The sequence below is a fragment of the Leuciscus leuciscus genome (assembly GCF_965113295.1).
Source record: "Leuciscus leuciscus genome assembly, chromosome: 9".
In the NCBI taxonomy this organism is placed as follows: Eukaryota; Metazoa; Chordata; class Actinopteri; order Cypriniformes; family Leuciscidae; genus Leuciscus; species Leuciscus leuciscus.
Genome location: NC_138733.1, coordinates 18,149,280 through 18,173,202, shown reverse-complemented (window position 1 = coordinate 18,173,202; position 23,923 = coordinate 18,149,280). Strand labels below are relative to the sequence as shown.

At 39.7% G+C, this 23,923-nt stretch overlaps 1 protein-coding gene and 1 long non-coding RNA gene across 6 annotated transcripts in view; both read right to left on the bottom strand.

Moving 5' to 3' along the window:
* The window catches only part of plekhg2 (pleckstrin homology domain containing, family G (with RhoGef domain) member 2), a 46,485-nt gene extending 23,072 nt beyond the window's left edge, over positions 1–23,413 (bottom strand). The window contains exons 1-2 of one of the 5 annotated variants that reach the window (XR_014208423.1): positions 23,361–23,413; positions 3,235–3,312 (exon numbers count right to left, since the gene is read on the bottom strand). Coding sequence is in view for 1 of the 5 variants with exons in the window: in XM_082178759.1 (XP_082034885.1) it covers positions 3,235–3,283 (49 nt within the window). In the remaining 4 variants the exon portion in view is untranslated. Of the gene's footprint in view, positions 1–13; positions 818–844; positions 3,208–3,234; positions 3,313–14,648; positions 15,357–23,360 lie in introns of those variants that run through there. The other 4 variants (XR_014208424.1, XM_082178759.1, XR_014208425.1 and 1 more) reach the window with 4 other exon arrangements.
* LOC309505467 lies at positions 5,546–7,404 on the bottom strand. Its single transcript, XR_014208450.1, has 2 exons — positions 6,049–7,404; positions 5,546–5,861 (listed from the first exon to the last, which is right to left on the bottom strand). It is a non-coding gene; the product is annotated as an uncharacterized lncRNA (long non-coding RNA).
* Positions 23,414–23,923: the final 510 nt, after the last annotated feature.

The window sequence follows — 23,923 nt, the reverse complement described above, 5'->3', positions numbered from 1 at the left end:
CAGCCAGACATACATCACCGCTACGGCCATCTTTTGCTTTTCGTTTGATGCCTATCTCAAGATCAGCTGTACTGGATACAAAAGCATTCAGGAGCACGTTCAAAGCACGGCATAAATTCAGCCAGACAGATGCATGAAGTGTGACAACGTAAACCCAGTGCATCCTCTGGAACAAAAGCAAACAGACAGGGTACTCCATCACTACTTGGGCGTGAAGTCAGAAACTTTCATGTGGCATGGAAGAACCAAAGGCAGGGGACTATTTTACCCTAAACATGATCCCTATGGATTTTGTAATCCCCAACATTAAGTTTAAAAAGCCTCTAAGCGCACAGCACGAATTAAGAGTGGATAAATCGGTTGGGATTTCCAACAAAACCTGACCATCTCTAGATAAGACTGATGAACATGTGCATGAGCCAACACACATATACTGTTCTTCATAATTATATGATTCCTAATGGAAAATGCAATGACTCGATTAATTGTGCAGCTGTTTTGGAAATCTGAAATAATACATTAGAGCTCATTTCCTCGTAATATTTTCATAATGACATAGATCTACTTAGAAATAATGTAAAAAACACCTTAATTTTGGTCTTTGTGTCCATAATTGCGATAAATTATTAGTTAGTGATACGTACTTATTATGAGTTCCAGTAATTGTGGTATTTTCTTCATAAATTTCATGCGCACTGTTTTTTTAGTCACTCAAAGTTCAATAAAGAGACTAACAAGGCTCATCTAACTCCTATCAGAGAATCAGGCCTGTTATGTAGATCATGGAAGTCTGTGAAGATCATTTGGCCAAATGAGTGAAAGCCAAGAGCAAGAAATCACATACCTGAGCCGCAAGGCACGGCAACATCAGCTGGAATGACCACCAGTGCGGTTAGCTGAGAATTATGTCTTCTCACTGTAGTTTAGTTAGTCCGCATAACTAATTCAAAGCAACTGGCTAGCACTGTCTTCCAAATGACATCAGGTATCCAAATGATTTCTGAAACTGAATCTTATTCCAGCAGAGACTAAACGGACCTCAACATTCGTAACGCAGACAGGAACCATGCACCATATCTAACGTGCATGAAATCTGAGTGTTCACATGTGCACACTTCTCTCTCATAGTGAGATTTCCTGTCTAGGAGTGTATTAGCGTGCAGGCCGCAAAACCACGTTATTTTCAGAGTTGTCAAACTCTTCAGTCCTTGCCGGAAAATACTGAGTAGCACTTATGTGTTAAAGAAACAAGACGACAACATATGAGAAACCTCTGAATTAGGTTTGAATTTGGGTGAATCTCACATATCCAGGTAACATTTCACCCCAAAATAAAGCACAAAAAAAAACAAAGCAAAAAATAATCATAATTGTGATTCATTGTCACAACGCAAAAAAATCTTGAAGGTCTTATGAATTTTTCATATAATTTTATTTTATTTATCTATCCATTTATTTGTTTATTTATTTATTATTTAGTACTGAAATAAATGTATGGAGGGTGATGACCACCACCCATATCACTCTTCTCTTTCAAAGGAAACCTCACGATTGATGACATCACAAGGGTCCCTCCTTATATAGCAGGAGTGACCCTTGTGATGTATAAACATATATAAATTTGGGGTAATTTTTTTCAAAGAAATGAACACTCATTAAAAGTCATTAAAAACATTTATAATGTTACAAACTATTTCTATTTCGAATAAATGTTTTCTTTTGAAATTCTATTCATCAAAGATTCCTGAAAAAATGTATCTGTTAAATTAACTGTTTTCAATATATAATAGTAAGAATAATATTATAATAATTTATTATAATAAGAAGAAATGTTTCTACAGCAGCAAATCAGCATATTCAAATGATTTCTGAAGGATCATGTGACTGAAGACTGGAGTAATGATGCTGAAAATCCAGCTTTACCATCACAGGAATAAATTACATTTTAAAATACATTAGAGTAGAAAAAACTTATTTTAACTTTTAATAATATTTAAAATATGATTGTTTTTAATGTATTGTTGAACAAATAAATGCAGCCATGCCAAACTATCGAATGTTAGTGTGTTTGTGCGTATATATATTTATATATATGCTTTCCATTCCTGACTAGCACAAGTTAGTTCTCTAATAACATCCTCCTCCTCCAGATAATGACATCATTTTTAACGGGAACAGAACAGAAAACAGTATCAAAACTTGCCTGAGCTTGACCACAGCATATTACTGAAAGTCTGCTATGCCTATTTATAGGAATACATCCTTAAATTACGACACAGACATTTAAAAGAATGTCAAATTTTTTTATTTTTTTTAAACATTCAAGATAGAGCTGAACTCAAGGAGTGAGTGTTTGCTGTATCAACGTATCTGGGTGCTCATCTGTCTGTTGAGATACTTCCTGTGTGCCGTGCCAGTCTGCACCTCTCGGCCCCATTAGAGGAAGTGGTGAAACCAAATATAAGCAGTTCCCTGCAAAGGTGCTCAGAGCTCAACAACACCTCATCACATGACAGCTGAGGTCACGACGATATGATTTGGGTCAAATGTCAAAGATGTTTGTATTCATGATCTTTTTATTATTTTGAGGCTGATTACATGTGATTTTAAATGCATATATTTTTGACTGTATATTAACAGTGATATATTGCTCTTTTGGGATGTCATGTATAGTATATTGACAGCAATTCTATCTGACACAAAAAAATTCTTTCCAAACATAAATGTACCCCTTGGTCTCTATTGCATGATCAGAATTATTTCAATCACGAATTGTTTAGAGAGCCCAATCCAAAGAGGAGTGACCAACCCTAAACAATTGTGATTGTCAGCACATTTCCAACCGACTTGTTCAGTTTGTTTGAATTGATAATGTAAGCAACCATTCTTTGTGAAGTAGGAAAGGCTGAGGTCCAAAAATATCAAGAGGGAGACCACCCTGTCTAATTCTGAACCTGATAACTTAGCATTTCATTCCTAACAGACACTCTTATCTATGGCATGCTTGATGGCTTATCTCCATTGAAAATTGTGCAATATCTCGGAAAATATATCTTTCGTCATTTTCCCAGGCTCTCATTTGTGGTTTTGAACTCAACCACAACATAGAAGTTAACAAAAGCAACTTCAAATTCAGACCGTGAATGAGCAGTTCCTGTCAGTAGCTTTTGATTGGGATATTACATAATCATGTTCAGATTTTCAAACACTGATATTATTTGATTGACATCTAACCTTGGTTGGTGTTTTTTTTCTGGCTGTCGCGGCCCGCCCCCTCAGGCATGGTGTGATTCTATCACAGGAAGTAGAAACCTGCAAAACAAATGCAAACTGTTAAAAACAAAACACTTTCAGTTGATCTATAAGCAATGTTATGTGACAAATGTAGTGAAAAATATGGGCAGAAAAAATTTAAAAAATAAAAATAATGACAGTAAATATATATATTTCACATATACCGTAGATGTTCTTTTCTGGAATAACAGAATCAGCATATTTATAGCATGAACAAAAACACAACACAACACAACACAATACAACACATAATAAAATAAAATAAAATAAAATAAAATAAAATAAAATAAAATAAAATAAAATAAAATAAAATAAAATAAAATAAAATAAAATAAAATAAAATAAAATAAAATAATGTTAACCCCAACTCTCTCTCTGTCCTAGCGTGTATCCCATATTTGTATAGGGTCCGCTTGTTTGCATGCTTTTCGCCACTTGGCTCGGTCCAGGGCATCATCAGTGGTGATATTTACTGCGCGCATATCCTCCGCCAGACGATCGAGCCACCGCTTCTTCGGCCGGCCACGCGGTCGTCGCCCGGGTGGTGATAGATTATACGCCGTTTTCACCACTGTCTCATCGGCACTTCTGATGACATGGCCATACCAGCGGAGTCGGGCTTCACGCATCTTATGGACTATGGGCACCACGCCCATGCGCCTTCGGACATCTTCGTTCATGACGCGGTCGAATCGCGTGAGGCCGAGGGACCAGCGGAGCATCTTCATCTCCATAACATGGAGGGACTGCTCATGTTTGGTGGTGGCTGGCCAACACTCGGAACCGTACAACGCGACCGGGCGTACAACGGTTTTATAAATCTTGCCCTTGAGTGATATGGGCATTCGGCGATCACAGAGAATGCCTGTGACTTGTCTCCATTTGAGCCATGCTGTGTTGACTCGGGCTCGGGCGTCAGGAAGAGAGTCACCATCGCTCCGGATTAGAGAACCAAGATATTTAAATTCGGTGACTTTGTTTAATGGCTGCCCTCCAACTCTGATTGTCCCGTCGCTCTGGGTTCCGCACTCCATATACTCTGTCTTTTTGATGTTAAGGCGCAGTCCGTGCGCATCTAACCTCTCATTCCAGCCTTGCACTTGACGTTCAAGCCCACAACGAGTTTTGTCAGCTTGGAAGATATCGTCGGCGAATAAAAGTGACCAGGGCTGAGACACCTGAATATCCCCCGTGGCAGTATCCATGCAAAGGATAAAAAGAAGCGGGGAGAGGGCGGATCCCTGGTGCACGCCAACGGTGGTCGGAAATGTTTTGGACAGGCCTGCAGGGCATCGGACGGCGCTGGTGGTGTTGGTATAGAGAAGCTGGATCCATCGTACGTACTCTTCAGGGGCACCGTGAGAGCGGAGGGAATGCCAGATAAGATCCCGGGGCACACGGTCAAATGCCTTCTCGAGGTCGAGAAAGGCCATGTGTACTTGCTGGTTCTTCTCCCGGTGCCTCTCTAGCAGCAGCCTAACGAAGTGGATCGCATCAGTAGTGCCGCTTCCTCTAACAAATCCGCACTGATTTAGACTGATGGAAACGATCTTCCGGAGGCGGGTGTCAATTACACGCTCAAATATCTTCATGGCATGGCAGAGCAGGCGAATTGGGCGGTAGGTATTGCATTCGCTGACGTCGCCTTTGCCTTTCCAGATCGGGACCGTTACGCTGGTGGCCCATGTTGAGGGAATGGTACCCTCATCAATGATCTTATTAAACAGTCGGACAAGAACTTCAGTGCCTCGGTGTCCGAGTAACTTCCACGCCTCAGCGGGAATGTTATCGGGTCCCGGGGCCTTTCCTTTCTTCATCTTTTTCACTGCAAACTCGACCTCTGCAAGGCTGATCTGCGGTACCGGCCCGAGAATGGGGGCGCTGCTTGTGATCAGTGGATGCGGGAATTCCATGTTGCAAATCGAGTCAAAATACTCTTTCCAGCGTTGCAAAATGGCGGGTGGATCACGAAGGACTTGATGGTTGGAGTCTTTGATATTCATTACTTGACCAATATCCAGTGTCGAGCAATGGCGAGCATTTGCGAGTTTGTAGATTCGGTTGGCTCCTTCAGGCATGTCGAGCTGTGCATAAAGCTCGGCGTGGTGTCGGGCCTTTGCGGTAGCCACCACCTTCTTCGCTATCGACTTCTGTCGTCTATGTTAACCCCAACTAATTAAATTAAATTAAAATAGCTCAGATTAAACTAACACATCACAGAAGAAGGTTTGTTTGTAAAATAAAAAAAATAAAAAAAAAATAAAAAATAAAAAATCTCTACTACACACTACACAGTCAGCTCCAACATAAGTCAGAACATTATTACCATCCAACAAATGTACTGTATACTCCCATTAGTTTAGACTGAGAAAAACTACTGCAAACTGACTCTCTTTATCAGTTCTAAAGTGCCTTCCGCTTCTTTCATAAGAAGAGGAAGACAATGAAAAAAAATATATAGAGGAAAAAAATACCAAAGGTCTGAGCCAAAGCAATTAAAGAGCTGAAACGCGATAGATGCTATGAGTAGGTGGTGGGGGGTGGGTAGCTCGCAGCCTTCTCTCTCTCTCTCTCTCTTAAAAAAGAAGAGAAAATTAAACATATGTAATGGTTGGCACAGACACAAAAATCTCTCTTTCCCAAATGTTGAGCATGTGTCCTGTCAGCGCAATTGGTGCTGGAACTTCAGGAAAAGGAAACAATAGGGACAGACAGGGCTCCTCTATGATGTGTTAATGTTTATCATATCCCGACAAGCCGTCTCCCACGTCACCTGCCCCGGCCTTCACTCCACAGGCTCCCTGCTGCCCGTCACTCAGAGGACAACACAAGCAGGAGAGCTCAACATCTGAGGGATAAGCTTTTAGCTATCCAGCCACCCTTCATAACTCAGAAAATGACAGAAATAGTTCACAGCATAGGGTAGAATTTCTACTTTCTCGATTTGCTCTGATGTCTTGCAATAAAATTGACACAGGTATTTTCCTTCAACTTGATTTATGATTTTCAATAAGGAGTTTTCTATTATTTAAACATAAAAAAAGAAAAAAAGGGGGAAAAAATGCATATCACCCAAATGAAAATTTCCCTAAAATAAAACAGAAAAAGAATATTATAAAGACAATCTTTTCCTTTTTTTCTAAATAGTTAAAAAAAATTGTTCTAAATAGTTTTACTAAATAGTAATATATATATATTTAAAATAAAACAATTAGGCTGCCTGTCAGGCAACGTCGGGCCATTTTTGAGTGTCGGCTGAAGTCATTTTTCGGTGTGTTCCGCACCGTTGGCTCTAGTCGGACGCCGTCTGGGTTTTTTTTTTGCGCCGATGTAGAATCAGTGTCGGGCAAGGGGGTAATCTTTCAGCCGAAACTGAAGCTTCCCGGGGCCGCCATTGATTAGCAGACCATCACCTGCTGTTAGCATACCATTGACTCTCATTAATTTTGGCATCACTTTGACAGCGAATAACTTTACATCTGAGGCGTTTAAAGACTCTATTTGTCCATTATTTCTTTCTAAAGAAACACGACAATGTATAAAAGGCTCCATTACCTTGTAGATTACGTTATGGCCCCGTAGAAGCAGTTTTTGTAAAAATAGGCTAACGATTGCGTCATAACCACGCAGCTCTCTGTCGCACAGTAGAGAAATTACCGTATGGACAGGAGGAGAAGCTCGCGCGCAATCGGGGGGACGTGGAGGCAAAGTGACAAAATAATTAATCAGAATACTTAGCAAAAGTTGCTCCTGCTCCTAGCTCATGGACACCTCCTACTCACGCTCTCCGTCTCTGCAAGTTTCGGAAGGGAATGATTCAGATTTCTCTTGGCACAGCTACTAGAAGACAGACGGGTTGCTCACGTCACATCTACGTCGTCAAGCTCAGTTTGAGTCTGCGCAGTACGCTCAGCCATCAGGAAGTGAGTGCTTCTAATTGACTTCACTTTTCTCCGTTGAACCCAATGGGGTCGCTGTGTCCATTTCTTTTACTGTCTATGGTGTCGGGCCGTTGGTGAGAGAGAGGACTCTGATTGGTTGTTCAGCTTTGTGAATGAGTCAGTGCATGAGAATAATAGCAAAACACAGCAGCAAGAAGTCAAAACTGTACAGGTAATTTTAATTCTAATTTTAGTTCTAATTTTACGTCATCTTACCTGCGAGTCTTCCTTGGCGAGTACTTAAAGGAACCGTATGTAAGATTGTGGCCAAAACTGGTACTGCAATTACTTTCAAATTACTGTAGATCTGTGTATCCCCTCCCCCTCCCCCCTGACTCGAGGTTGCCAGATAGGCTGCAGGATCCAGCAGGAACGTAGGCTGCTACGTAGCTGTGGTAACTAGAGCAGAGCTGGCAACCCCGATGCCGAAACACTACTGACTTCGTGATTGGTAGATAGGTGGAGGGTGGAGCATCAGGCCAAAACACAACATGACAACATCAACATCAGTTGAGGGCTGCAACTTCACTTTTTAAATGACAATATCCTGGCCGGACTACTGTTGTCAGTGATATAAGTAATTGAAATGAACATGATTTCTTAATGTCTAGTGACATATCAGGGCCATTTTATGATTAATTGAAATACATTTCTTACATACAGCTCCTTTAAATATTAACACGAGCGGCGTGGAATAAAGAAAGTGATCATCAGGATTGATATTCAAAACGGTATAAGCTAAGCACGCCCTGCTTTATTTTCGGTTTGTGTATCTGCAGCATCGGTTTCCCTTTTTGAATGACGAATATAAACCAAAAATCGAAAACGCCATTTTCGGGCCGCCGAAATTTTGGTGCATCACTATTCGGCATCCCCCCCTCCTCCCCTCCCCCCCTCCTCCCCTCCTCCCCTCCTCCCCCTCCTCCCCTCCTCCCCTCCTCCCCTCCTGTCAGAACAGACATGCAACCTGTTTTTTTTATCACAATCCAACAATTGACAAACCCTGATCTGAAGTTTTGGATCAAATACCCGAGAGGGACAGAGTCGGTCTGGGCGTGATACAGACTAGCTCCTGTTATTTAGGCAGCTCTGTTTGTCTCCATACTTCTGCTGCATTGAAACACTCAAAGCCAAGCGTAATGATCTGTTTTGGATGTCTACTAACCAGACCAAATTAAAAATTACCCTGGCACTTTTCCATGCACTGTCCTTCAGAGTGTTTCTCACCGCAGTCCCCCGGGTCCTTTAGAGCCCATTTCCAGCTCTGCCTCATTAAAGGCATCTCACTTCCTGTAACTGCAAGCATGAAGGTTGTAGAACACTACAAGCCTTTGCGGTTAAAACCCCATGTATGTTTTTGGCTCCAGAGCTTGTTTGCTGAGAAATTCCCAAATTCCAGAAATGGATTGTGGTAAAAATTAACTCGCTTCACGACAACAGTTTCTAATAGCGAATAAATGTTACCGTCAGGGGGGGAGGTGGGCGGCGGTGACAACAAGTATTTTTGAGGCCGAGTGGATGCGAGCCAACATCTGGTTAGCCAGCGCAGAGGTTAGAATGAGGTTAGCGAGACTCCACTCTCCCTAATGCAGAGCAGCCAGTCTCCATACGTCTTCCAAACACCCTGACGTGCTCCTCATGCAAAATTGCAACTTTGTCATATTGAAAAATGTTGAGCGGGAGGCTTTTTTCCACCCTGTAATTTTCATTACAGTTGCATCTCTCATGGCATCATTCCAGGTGCATCCGTACGCTCTGCACTTTGACAGCCATAGAGACAAAACTACCCCGCTGACAGAGTCCTATTACACTGGACAGCTGTGTGCGTGTTCTTGCCTGCACATGTGTGTGAGTGTTTTGGGGAGTTTTCTTTTGCGTCTCTAAAAGGTAGTAGAGCTGGATGACAATTATATGTTAGTGGGAATGAGTTCACTGTTTTTTGTATTGTAATATAAAATAGTCAGTCACTGACAAACAGCAGAGCCCTTAAAGGGACAGTTCACCCAAAAATGAAAATTCTGTCATTAATTACTCACCCTCATGTCGTTCCAAACCCGTAAGACTTTCGTTCATCTACAAATGAAGATATTTTTGATGAAATCTGAGAGGTTTCTGTATTCTCCATTGACAGATACGCAACTACAACTTTGACGCTTCAAAAAGTTCATAAAGAGATCTTAAAACTAATCTATATGATTTGAGCGGTTTAGTCCAAAGTTTTCTGAAGAGACTCGATCGCTTTATTTGATGAACAAATTGAATTTAGTCTTTCTTAAAGCTCTCACAAACGTATTAATTTTCTTCATAGATATTTTGCAACGAAAAAGACAAAGCAGAAGCAAAGCTTCTGGTTTTAACTAAGAAAAAAGTTTTAAAACTATTGCTTTGACACTGAACTGTAAAGAATTATCAACAGATGAATTCATATTGCTAACAGAGCTCACTACTGTAAACACGCTAACACCCAATGCAACGTCCTTCTATCTTAAACTGTCTGACACACAAGAAGTGCATGTTTGTGTGGAGAGAGGTGAAGATGTGTTTTGATGTTCAACAGCTGATCTGTTCACAAAGTGAGGTCAATGCTGATGCACCCAAACACATAAATAAACAGGAGCGTGACTATTGTAGCCCATGTGAGGGGGGTCAGTTCTGGCCCTGAAGCTCTATTGTCTTAAACTGAGAGTTTTGAAGGTTATTGTTTGTTTTTCAGCTGACCTTCACATTTCCCCGTGGAGCCGGACCACAGCTCTGCCATCCACCTCTCCACTCCCCCTCCGACATGTCTGCCCAACTCCATCACCATATTTTTTTAGTCTTTTCCTTGTTCAGTTAGACAACAAAGGCTTCCCAAACACAATGGATAATGCTCAGTTGGGGTAGTGACCCATACTTACACAAATGCTGGTGAGGAAATGCAGTGGGCATGAAAGCAATGTGGCAGTGAGGAGGGAGGGACAGTAATGCAGGCCAAACTGTATGTGGTCCTCAATCACGTGAGGTTGAGAGGAGTTTGAGGAGCCTTTTGTTTCAAGTCTTTGTTCAATGTTGTACCATCTTGTACAATAATAAATGGGGGTTGTAAAATATGGTAATAACAAAACTGTTTCTAAGAACAAATAATTGGCTCAAGGTGAAATAACAATTAGAACTGAAGACATGGACATGTCACTTCTGCTTTTAGAAAATCACACCCAATTTTTGGGGATAAATTATTTCATATTTCAAGAGTTTAATTTTGCTTGACAAATTATAATTATATAATGTGTCCCCCTCAGTTTTTTAATGTTCAACATATTTCATGGACAAATTTTGTCGTTTTTGGAATTTGGCCTACATTTTGAAATGACCCATCAGTACAGAGTGTAACAGCTGTGCATCAGTAATGCAGTCCATGTGAGATCAACTGGCCAGAAAGACCAGAGCGTTCCCTGACATTCACACTATGAAACAAGGCCAGTGACCTCACAATGACCAATAGAAAGCAGTTTATATAGTTCAAAAGAGCCATTTTCATGGCTCTTCAGAAATGTGTCATGATTGCACAGAAAGGCAATCATTCCCCAGAGAAAATACAGTGTGGGGAAAGAGTTTTGGCCGAGAGGGCTGAAACATCCAAGTTCCTGAGGCTCAATAAAAGTGTCATCGGGTGTAGTGAAGAGTGGGGCTATAAAAAAAAAGGCCTGTAGCCTTGAGCTCTTGCCTGGTCCACCAGGGAAATCCCCTTTGTTTCAGTACATGCAACTAATTATAGAAGGAAAGCTGCTCTACAAATGGTGTCTATAAAATAATAAGTGTCTGCCCATAAAGCTCAAGGTAACAAACTAGCATGCAGCCTAATCAATTTATCAGCGATGGGAAAAGGGGGGCTAATGGACCTTTTAGTAGCCAGGAAAAGGAAACGCTATGTCATGCATAGTGTATGTCATGCATAGCTTGGGAAGTTAAACAGTTATATATTACAAGCAGGAATGTCTCTAGTAGACAAAGATAAGAGATAAAAAAAGACAACTGGATAAATGATCCAGGCAAGGCTAAGTGTAGACAGAAGGTATGATGCAGAAATGTTGTGAACTTTGCTCTGGATGAAAGAACAGTGGGTGCAGATAGAAACCTGGGGTGATCAAGAGTCATAGAGAAGCGCAGGAGGGTGGGACCGATTACTCATGGAAGACGCTGTCAAGTCAGGCAGAGAGACACTGCGGATTTGAGTCACCAGACAGAGGACTGCATTCACAGCTGTGAGTTTTTACACACCTGCACTTTGAAACCCTCACAAACACACCCGTTCCATCCCCACTGCAAACACAAGACTCCTTGAGAGAAACAGAGTCAGAAAACTCCACCGTCAACAACTTTGTCCCCTCCCATACCCAGCTCTTTTCTCCTCCACCAGTGTCAGAAATGCCTCTGTTTAAGTCAGCCATGTTTTCACTACTACCTCCATTAGAACCTCTACATGGACATCTGCTGGGCAGATGCTCTTATCTGGGAATATCTTAGAACATTTGCATTTGAGATGAAAATGAAACATCAAAATTAAATGCATTTTCTAATAGAACATCTAATGCAAATACAACGCTTAAAAGGGTCAGTTCACCCAAAAATTAAAATTTATGTCATTATTTACTTACCCTCATGTCGTTCCAAACCTGTAAGACTTTCGTTCATCTTCCAATTTGGTCTAAACCACTCAATTCATATGGATTAGTTTTAAGATCTCTTTATTAACTTTGTCTTTGAAGCATCAAAATTGTATAGCGTATAGCTGTCAATGTAGAATACAGAAAGCTCTCAGATTTCATCAAAAATATCTTCATTTGTGCTCCGAAGATTACATAAAGTATTACGGGTTTGGACATGAAGGTAAGTAAATGATGACTGAATGTTAATTTTTGGTGAACTAACTCTTTAAGCCCAAAGTATACTTTGCGTATACTTACAACAGTATTCTTCGTTTGATAGCGTGCAAGAACACAATAAGCAATCATCACATGCACACTAGAAAGCTTCATCTTTGTCTACTGTCTGCACTATTTCTCTCCTAAATTTATGAGCGCTAAAAATTTTGTTGTGCCCATTTAAATTTAGTTGCGGTATCTTGTTTACATGAGCATCCATGGTTGTTGTAGTCTTGAGTAGTTTGCTGTCGTTGTTCCGATTCCTCCATTTCTTTTCCGACTGTGAAACAATGGAGCAGGTCATTTAATTGCACTAATAAGTGCAAAAATATTTAATGTGCATGTGCATGCTGAGCGTAAAAAGTATGTACAGTTAAAAAAAAATCTGACTGAGCACATACACTATGTGTATACTATGCTGATGACAAAATAGACTTCTGGCATTAAAGTTCAGCCATTGCAACAAACATTCTGACACTATGAAAGATGATACACAGAATTCGAGCTGCGCTTTGCACCTCAGTCACGTATTGTACCGCATCACTCCATGTGGGACATGGAGCATGAAGCTGGGAAGCTCATCAGCCCAAATTCTTGTAGCTGGGGTGCACTGGGAGGAAATGGGGATTTGGTGTATTTCCTCCTACCTCTTAGGAGGAGAGGGTTTGTCTCCTAAATTCATGGTAAACTAAGCAGCGGGCCGGCATTAGCAAGGACAGTTTTCCAAGTGAATAAGTGGATGGTGAAAAGGGGATGTTGGCTTTCAAAGCAAACAGAGCTTTGCATGTTAACCTTCACATTCAAAGGTCCAAACATCCAGAGGGAGGGTTTGGCTGACTTCCTGTCACTCAGTTCAGATTCCATGACCAATCCCAAAGCCTATTCTTCTCCTTGATATGATTAAAATGACCAAACAATACCCCTTTCCCCCCAAAGACCCAAATGGGCGATATTTAAGATATTTTTTTGCCCTGAGAAGTGCTGCAATTTTCAAAATAACATAATAAGCTGGAAAAACCCTGAAGTGTCATTTGCGGAGAGTTAGAGTTTTCAGAGCTCAAATCCATGTGTGTTGACATTTTCAAGAAAGTTAGACCTTAAGGTCTGTCAGTGATCTGTTTTTACCAAGTATACACGTCTACGTGTTTGAAAGGAAAATAAACGTGATCCCATGGCTCTACTGAAAGATGAAATGACAGATAAACTGTGTGGTGTGTGTTTAGATCATAAAGCACAACAGCATGAACTTGCTAAACAGCAGCATATAATGTAATTCAGAATAGCTGGGATGCATTAAATAAGTTTTTGTCCCATCAATCACATGATTTCACTGATCCAAGATGAAGTTGAGTTTCTTTTTTAATAGCAAATGACATATTTGGGGCTTAGCTCAGGCAATATTTGCACATACAGATTCCCACTTGTAAAGACTGACATCTTTTCAATGAGTTGTATTCCCGGCTGAACTAACGAGTGAGTAAATTGAGACCAGACGGGATTCGTTGGGAAGTTTTATTTGTCCACCCCGAATAGTCAGCATTCCAGCTGCTAAAGAAAATAGTGTTTGTTGAGCAAGAGAGGGGGGCTGTAAGAGTGGTTGAGAAAGTTTGGACTTTATAAATGTCTTACAAAAGACCTGATGCTGAAACCAATCCCATGTTGAAGGGTTTTCCAGTGCTGCCTGTGAGCTAAGGCTGAGGTAATACACATGTTACAGAATGAGTCTATACCCTGCTGGAAAGAACCCCGATCTTAAAGCAGCCTAAGGTTTTTAGCTGGTCTGTTGTGATGGTTTTAAAGAGGTTTTGTGAACACACCAGGCTGGAAAACCAGCTTAAAACAGCAACAAGGTGTACAGAACCCTGCTGAAAATAAACACCTTAATCAAGCCTAAACTGGCTTGCTGGTTTAAACTGGTCCAGACTTGGTCTCACAAATAAGGTGTTTTAATTTGGTTTCACTGGTCTCCCATTCTGACCAGCTAAAAGTTCATACAATCCATTTAAAAACCAGACAACAGACCAGCTTAGTTTTTTTCCCCATGCAGGCTGCAATGAGATGAAATCATAATAAGGAACTGAATGGTAAAAAATTACTCTGGAGCAAGTAAATAGATGTTGATACAAATTATACATATTAATTAGGCCTACTATAAAAAAAATAAAAAAATTATGTTTACAGGTAGGCTACTGTTTTAGAGGTCCAAGACATGATGAGGATGATGATGATGATGATGATGATGATGATGATGATGATAGACCCCCACAACACTTCTTGACTTGCACTCATATTGTGTGATTTATTAAGCTCTGTTGTTTATTAAACTGTATGTGCCAGTTCTTAGACTCAAAAAAAAAAAGACGTTCTAAAAAAAAAAAAAAACGTAATGCTGTGCAACTTATCAGTAGGCCTACTGGTTTTCTACGTGGTACGTAGATATAACTTATATTTTCCTTATCTTTGATCGTGAGAAAATTGACTAGTCTTAAACAGTTGACAAGCTATAACATACCTTTACAGGTGTGCTGTTCGGAGACATCAAAAGTAACGCAGCCAATGTACGTACTCCGTTTCCAATCCTAATATCCCACTTTGAAGAAAAGAGTCAACAGTTTTCCCAGCTCGTGAGCATGAGTATTCCTGCTTGCTTTGACTAAACAATGCGTCTCGAAGCTTGGCTGCCTGTGGTGTAATGCCCTAAGCAACGCTGGATGCTCCAGTGTTCAGTTTCCAACTTTCTTGAGAGTCTCTCCGCTGAGTATGAGCTGTCATCATCCTCACTGGATACTGTTCGCGCGAACACAGTCCCATATATGAGTAACAGTCACGCGTCACTCGAATGGACGTTACGCGCGTGCGAAAGCTGAAAGAAACGCTACCGTTCAAAACTTAAAATTAAGTGTGGAACATCTTCGTTTTGGTTTCTTTGTCTTCGTTGATCACTCACACTACATGTAGACTGCGTAAATAATGCATTAATTACACAAAAAATGCTCATAAATTGTTTGTGGAGAACTGAGAAAGACTGAAGTGAGTTTGGAGGCTGCATGTGCCTTGAGAGTAAGTGAGCGCGAGTGTGAGAGAGGAGTAGAAGTGCCCCCCGTGTGGACACGGACTCCTTGAACTTCCTGTCAGCGTTAACTCCTTTACTGCTGCTGTCCTCATACATCATTTTGCTTCAGGGAATATAATCAGTCACACCAAAAGAGTACAATTACGACGGATGAGTGCAGAGTTCAACAAAGCCCCGTTATGTTACGAGGGCGTCTCTGTTAGCAGCGGCAGTTTATCAAATTTGTAGAGCTATTAAAAACGCGTTAAATTAGCCGGAGAGGTAATGATCTGTTTTTAAGTCACAGTGCCAACATCCTGAGGTCAAATAACCTATTAAGATTGAATTTACGTTATGTTTCCGTTTTCATAGACTTCATTTAGCCTACTGAGAGACTGGGGCTAGTTGTCACACCTTTTACTCCAATATTTAACTCATAGTGTGTGTGTGACAATTTGCCCCAGTAAAAATGTCACTCATTTGAAAACAGTTCAACCTTTCAGTTAAAATTTGCCCCTGATTAGTTGACCCAGTCTGAATGTATGTCAGTGTGGTTTCTCATAAAATTACGAAGAGTATAAACCTAACACTTAGCCTACGTTAAATGATTTTGGACTATAAAAATGTTTTTTGGGTCTAAGACCCCAAATAAAGCATGAAGATTGACCTGACTTTTATAGCAAAATATCACCAAACTAACTTCCAGCAAACTGAAATGACTCTATCACGTCATGTGTTCCGCTTGAATAATAAAGATATGTTACATTTACAGTATAGCGTGAGGAATAGTCAGACATGTCAGTGCAAGTAATGTCTTAAATCATCATCATAACGGTTTGTCATGCGCCTCTGAGATCACCTCACCCTTTAATCAAGCAAATGTTTTGGAAGAATCTAGAGTGAGAATAAAAAAATGTTTGAGAAAAAAAATTGGGCTTGTAAAGACTGTTTAAACCTGTTTCTCCAAAATATCCAAAGCATGTTTTTTTTTAAGAAATCCCTTTTTAAACAATCTAACATTAGATGGAATGCTCAATTAATGTTCTACAATGTTATCAGCTGTAAAACAAATGATTAGACAATGAAAAAGTCCATGCATCTCATTAAGAATTAAGTTAAATTGATAAGATAACCACAAAGACACATACTGACTCATTTGAATTCGTAAGGGAGGTAAACTGCACAAATTATTTACGAGAGTAAAGAATCAAAGGAGTGGATGGAGATCCAAGACATTCCAAGATCACATTTTACTTCTAGACAAACAAACAGGCTGTTGGATCTGAAGCGCTTCGAGGTGAGTGACCTTCCACACGGGGAATTCGTTTATTTTGCACAGATAAGGAGAAATGCATGGTTTCAATGAGGCTTTTGCCTAAATGTTAGGAATTCTGGTCCTCAGTTGTATAGTTTAATTGTCTCCGTGTAAACAGGCTGAGCAATAATAGAAGAATGTCATTGTTGAGATGTAGTGAAATCCCTGCCAGTCGTACAGACAGAAACACCATTACTGTTCCATCCAACCATCCAGTCCACTACTACTTCATCTCAAAACAGGACATTGTGTATTCCATTCATATGCAAATATGAATGGAATAAATAAAAAAATTTTGCTTAATTGTAATAAAAAGTATACATGGTCTGTATTACATTCAGAAGGGCTCTTGAATCCAAAAGTTCAATTGCATAAAATCTTGTTTTTCATTCAATCTCATCTGGGTTTTTTGTAATTCACCATGTCCAGTTTTGCCGTTTTACTTGTCATAATTGTTTACATTTAGCTGAAAGGCCTTTAAATATGCTATGATACAGATATGTTGGGAAATATGACTGTATCTTCTTATCCTAGAAAACAATTATGCACTGTAAAAAATTATAGTTGGTTTAACTTAAAAAAAGTAAGTTACCTGGTTGCCTTAAAAATTTAAGTTCATTGAAATTAAACAATTGAGTCAATGCAATGAAGGAGATTGGTTTAGAAACTCAAAATATAATGTTATCTGAACCACATTAATTAACTAAGTTGATTTGACAAAAGATAAAAAAGTTGTGATTACAAATAATGAAAAAAATTTGTTGACTAATCACTGTCTTGCACGTGTTCATGGGAAACAGCCAGAAAATCGCCACGCAGTCAATGACGGCAAATTGGCAGGGATCACAGTCACCTTTAAGCATGAGTCAATTGGAGACCGGTGGGGTCGCCACAAAGAAAGCCGCAGGCTTGCACAAATGATCCATGATTCAAATATACACAGTGGGAGGGTGAACGGGAGTGCATGTGCTTTCAGAGCAGCAGAGAGGCCTGTCGGTGGACAGGTATTAGAGTATACTCACTACAAAAAACTAGACTACACCACTGGTTCTATGCAGACCATTTCCATGGATGTTAAATTCATCAACATCCATGGATTCTGTACAGTTGAAAAGGTACTTTAGATTATTAAAATGTTATACACACACACCAAGAAAAATTATTTGGGGAATCTAAACTTCTATGGCATTGCTCCATTTTTTCATTACTCACCCTCATGTTGTTTCAAACTTGTATGACTTTCTTCTGTGGAACACAAAGAAGATATTTTGAACAATGTCTGTAATCAAATATTGGTGACATTGAGACATTTCTCTGAATATCTTTTTTCTTTCTGAAGAAAAAAAAAGTCATGCAGGTTATAAGAACAACATGAGGGAGGGTAAATGATGACAAAATATTTCTTGTTTTTGGGTGAACTATTTGTTCTAGTCTCCCATATTTTACATTATTTCTTAAACGTTAGTGGTTCCAATAAAGTCCAATGACAAATGTTGCCTCAGGCCATCAGGGAACTCTATTCTAAAACAGGAAACTGAAAACCAAAGGTGTTTTTGAGAGAAACATGAAAACCCGTTGGCAAATAATCAGCAGACATACTAAAGGAATTCTGCCTTTCAGCAGTAGTCAGTGGCTGAATGCCAAACAGTAGTTTTATTATGTAGCCCCCCCAATCCCCGCTCTGAAGATGGCCTAAACAGTGATGCTCTACCTGGGGTTGTTAGATATATTTCACAGGCCTCCAACAATGGAGATATTAAATGCCAGGAAGCTTTCCAAAGGTGTTCCCATCTGTCTCTTCTACATTCTTGGATGGAAAAAACACAGACTTAAATTCAAGAGACAATCACCATCAACAGAAAAAAACAGGTTGGATGATGAAAGCACAGGGAGTTGCTATCTAATGATCCAGCATGTCAGTGTGCAAGATCCAGGCGTAAAGGGGAGAAAAAGCTCACCACAGCTGAAAGCATTTTACTAGAGAAAGCCCATAGATTAGGCTACGCTCCCATCCAAAGCCACACACATCCCAATGACCTAGATATAAAAAACAGATATTGGGCCTAGTTCCTCTACCCGCAGTACCACTGGCATGGAGAGGAGCTGGAGTGGGGGAGTTTGAGGAGAAAACGCAGGCTCGTGTTTCTCTAATTTCAGGAGCCTGGTCACTGGCTCTGACCTGGAGCTGTTGATCAGCCTGAGACGCCATTAAACCACAATGACTGGCAACAGTCAGTTAGCGCCTTCAGGAGGTTACCACCACACCACACCTCAGCATGCGAATTTAACGATCAAATGTTGACTAATCACTGTCTTGCACGTGTTCATGGGAAACAGCCAGAAAATCGCCACGCAGTCAATGACGGCAAATTGGCAGGGATCACAGTCACCTTTAAGCATGAGTCAATTGGAGACCGGTGGGGTCGCCACAAAGAAAGCCGCAGGCTTGCACAAATGATCCATGATTCAAATATACACAGTGGGAGGGTGAACGGGAGTGCATGTGCTTTCAGAGCAGCAGAGAGGCCTGTCGGTGGAGGCCAATTACAGGCCTCTCTAGGTTGAAACATGAGGTTTAAAGCATTAGAAAATGTATGTAATTTGTTTCACTCATGTTTGTCATTTGCAGAACAGCGGAGCGACAACACAGCTGTAACAGAACATGTTTTATCAGGGGCATTATGGAAGGTATGTTGTGCAGATCTGAAGACATCTTCATGAATCGCTTTCTAATCATATGGAAGCCATTTGCCTAAGAGTAAAACAAAAACAAAGAAGCTTAAAATAAGATACATTTTCTAAATTAAACTTCTTTTGTGAAATATAAAAATCACAATTATGAGAGATGATGTTGCAAAGGTGGGATATACAGATAAAAGTCGCAACTGAAAAAAATAGATAGTTTCAAGGAATAAACTCATAACTGTGAGATAGAAAGATGAAATTGTGAAAGATGAAAAAGTAACGAGATATCAAGTTGCAAATTATGAAATATTAAGAAACAATTGTGAGAAATAATGTAATAATTATTAGACATAAAGTCGCAATAGTGAAATTTAGAGCCACAAGTGAAAAAAAATATTCACAACTGTGAGAGTTAAAATTGTTAAAATTGTCGCAACAGTGAGAAATAGTTGCAATTTTAAGATGTAGTTATGAATTATGAAATATAAACTCACAATTGTGACATATTAAGTTTCTCAGAGATAGGGCTTCTATATGATCATTGCTGTCAATTCTTGTTTAATTTCAATTTCTTAAATATCCCTTTTTTCTGATATTTGCTGAGATGACTCGACTTTCAAACATTTCAAATCAACTTGTTTAGTTTAGTTTAGTTTAGTTTAGTTTAGTTTAGTTTAGTTTAGTTTAGTTCCACAATTTCACACATTGCATTTGTTGCTACATCAGAAGCAGTTGTTGGGGTTATAGCATATTACAAAAGTAACAACAACTTTTTCAGCTGCCAAGGACTACAACACATTACCCACACAAAATATGGTAATATATCAGTCATCACAATTCAAGTAACTCGAGTTACAAACAAATAAGTTGGATACTGGTGTTCAAGATCTGCAGGAGCTTATAGCCAACGTCAAAACACGAGAGAATGGGGAAAAGGAAATCTTTGACTGCACCCCGGCTCGGTGGCATCACTACCATTTCAGTCCATATCATGCCAAAGGTGTTAAGCAATTGAAAGTAGTTACTCAGTTACTCAGCTATATTTTCGAAGCAGTATAAATTATGCAGTACAAAACACATTACATTTCAAAGCTGCAGCTACTACTATAGTACACACCACAGTTCAAAGTAACCTGCCCAATAACTGATCAGGAAAAACAATTGTGTTCTATTGTGAAAAAACTTGAATCTCATCATATTGTTTCCACAACAGACAAATCAACTTAGAATCTGAGTTGAAGATAAGCAGACCAGTCTTATCCAGGATTATAGCTTTAAGAAAGACTATACTGTCAAATGTGATCAGATGTGATAGTTCATGTTCAAATACATTTGACTGCTAAAAGATTACTTTGTTTTCATGAACTACATGAGCAAACTGAGGATTATGTCATTTGATTGTCTAGGCGGAGACAGAAGGGAAATAAAAAACCAAAGACTTATTTTTGTACATGTATGATTGTCCATATACCTCCAGAAGAAAGCCAATCTGAAGCATAAAACAGCACTCCTCATTTAGTTCACTTGTATAACTATCACCTTCAAAACAAGATATAATTTGCTTTGTGGTGTCCGCCAAGAGAAAACACATAATTTTATTGTTTCTGAGGTGACAGGTCAACAGAAACGGCGTGACGGTCAGCTGAACTGCAAACCATTGAACCCAAGACTATTGCTTTCAGTCACCAAATGACCCACAGGAAATGGCTGGAGCCTTTTGTGAAAGTAAACAGAGGGCCTACATCCTGTCTCTGTCCATCTCTAAACTGGACGTGACGGCTCAGCGTGAGAGTAATGTACTGTCTGTGGCTCCGGTTTTGATCGCTATACCACAAGTCTCTGTGAAATGCAGGCGATGGCTTCACACCTGTTACTGAGGCAAATGGGAACAGGGAGGTGCTGCATGGCTTGCGATCTGTTCCCGCAGCTGGTGGCAGTAACATTGTTTGAGTCCCTTCATTTTCCTTCCTTGTAAATAAATGCCTCAAATGTTTCAACATTTAAAGGCAAAACACATAATTCTTCCTACCCCTGAACGTTATTAAAACCATTTCCGCTGTAGAAATATTCTGGGTTCAGTACAAGATAAAGGAATAGCCTAGTTCACCCAAAAATACAAATTCTGTCATCCTTTACTCACCCTCAAGTTGTTCCAAACCTGTATGAATTTCGTTCTTCTGCTGAAAACAAAAGAAGATATTTTGAAGAATGGCATAGCCAAAGAGTTGATGAGCCCCATTGATTTCCATAGTATTTTTTCCCCATACCATGGAAGTCAATGTGGCTCATCAACTGTTTGGTTACCCATATTCTTCAAAATATCTTCTTTTGTGTTTAGCAGAAGAAAAAAATTCATACAGGTTTGGAACAACTGAGGGGTGAGTAAATGATGACAGATTTGTTATTTTTGGCTGAACTATCCCGTCAAACTCAATTGGTAGCTTACCAACTGATCTCATGACAGACTGTCCCTTTTTTTTTTTTTTTTTTTGACTTTAAGAGATACACAATTCTAGTTTAAAGGAGTACCAAGATATAATATCGCTTGTAACTTCTGGAGAGAAATAGCACAGACACTGGACAAGGACAAAACTTTCTTGTGTGCATCAGACACCACACCCTGCAAAAACTAATTTCTGGGAAAAGGCCATTTTTACATTTTACGATTTTTAAGGAAGTACATTAATTCTTCTGTCAAAATGTATGTATTATCTGAGCTTGTAATACTGATGTTTTAATCTTTTTTTTTTACAGTCGTTTTAGGGTTTTAAGCAGTCATGGCAACAAAGTTGTAAAAGTGGATATTATTTTACACAAAAAAGGTTGTAATCTATGTTTTCACACTAAAATCATATTGTTAAAGGTGCTCTAAGCGATGTCACACGTTTTTTAGGCTGAAACATTTTTTGTCACATCAAGCAAACATCTCCTCACTATCCACTAGCTGCCTGTCCCCTGAACACACTGTAAAAAAACGTGGTCTCTGTAGACACCACAGGCTCCACAAACGGCAAGAAAAACAAACTGGCCCAGCCTGGACCACGAAACTTAACAAACAGTGTTCCAGCCAATAACCGACAAGAATGATTTGGGGGTGGGGGGTGGGGGTTGGGGGGTTAGTGTGCGTGCACATGAAGGGGGGTGTGGGGAGTGGAGGAGAAAGAAGCATGAAGAGGGAAGTAAGCAAGAGGAGTGATGTCCTAACAACGACTAACGTTAAAATTGTATATTCTTGAGAATTTTGATATGGCCGACACACAACCAAAGAGACGACGTTCCAATGAACAAATAACAAAGAAGAGGGAAAAGGAGAAGGAACGCGCAAAGTCCCGAATTTACATCGGAAAAGCGTTCAAAAGGTGGCGAGAACTCCACTGGCTTCCAATCCGACATTCAGGTGGCTCTGTTTTTGCTGGACAGGTGGGTAAATCCAGTTTGTTTTTTCTAAATGGTTCATGACTGTTTCAGGAAGCACGGAAGGGAGGGGGAGGGGATGGGATGAGGAGGAGGGAGGGTCGAGCTAGCCTCCGTTTTGTTTGACAATAAGTGACATTACCCAACATCGCTTAAGAGCACCTTTAACTTCTTTTGGCTATAAACTTTCTTTTGGAGTATTTTAACATTTTACAGAAAGTTTGCTAAAACTAAAAAAACTAAAAATGTAGTCCAATTTTCAAAAGGATACAACAGGCATCTTTGGTGGGCTCTAATATTTCACATCTCCTATTTGTCCACCCATAATCCCGAAAGCTCTCTTTTGTAAAGGCAGCTGTGGGGAAGTCTAACAGTCAGTGACCACCCAGAGATCCACAAGACCTGCGCCAGTTATCTTCTGTGCTGTTCAATACAGATCTCCACCCTCAAAAAGTTCATCCATGAGACATTTATTCAGCACACTCCTTACCAGACTTGACTCAAGTAGCTATTTTTGTTGTCTGATAGGCTGCCCACCAAAAAGCCTGATCCTTCATAAATTAGGTGACTCTATATCCAAAATATTCTGAGAGACTGAATTCTCTGTGAATGATGTCATATCCTCTCACAAGTAATGAAACGGTACAGGAAGACTCTGTGGGAGAATATCTGGCTATTTTGATTGTTTGGCTGGAAACAGTTTTGTTTATTAGGTCACCATAATACCGGAATGCAATGTGAAAGAAAGAGTTTCTTACCAGTACATCATCTTTTTAGACTTCTTTTGGCACCAGATCTCGAATGCAAACACTTCAAACACAATCAGATGCCACATATTTTAAATTCACTCTCGCTTTAGTTTCTCTCTCCCAACCTCACACTATGAGCAGTTGAAAGTGAAAGTTTATTTTGTTTCTTTCACATTAGTTTCAGATCATGTTAGCCACCGCCATTTTGGAAACAACGTCAGATGGCGCTTCTCATTGAAATCTTCCCAATTCTAAAAAAAATCATAATTTGATGCATTGTAAAGCAAGGCCATTGTCATGAGAAATCGAGTCCCCCCCAGGAATTGGGTCTCCTTTAGGACCTAGGTAATGCCTGATCAAAAATTATGGTGATTTCTTGATTAATTAATACCTATTTAACTATTGTATGATGTTTATTACAATAAGTGCACAAACAACATGCTTGGAATAAATTAACTGTCATACTAAGTAAACACAAACATCATTAATTTGAGACATGTAATTGGGAACCATATTGAAAGCCAAAAACATACCTAATATAATAAACACAGCAGGCTAATCTGGTAAATGTA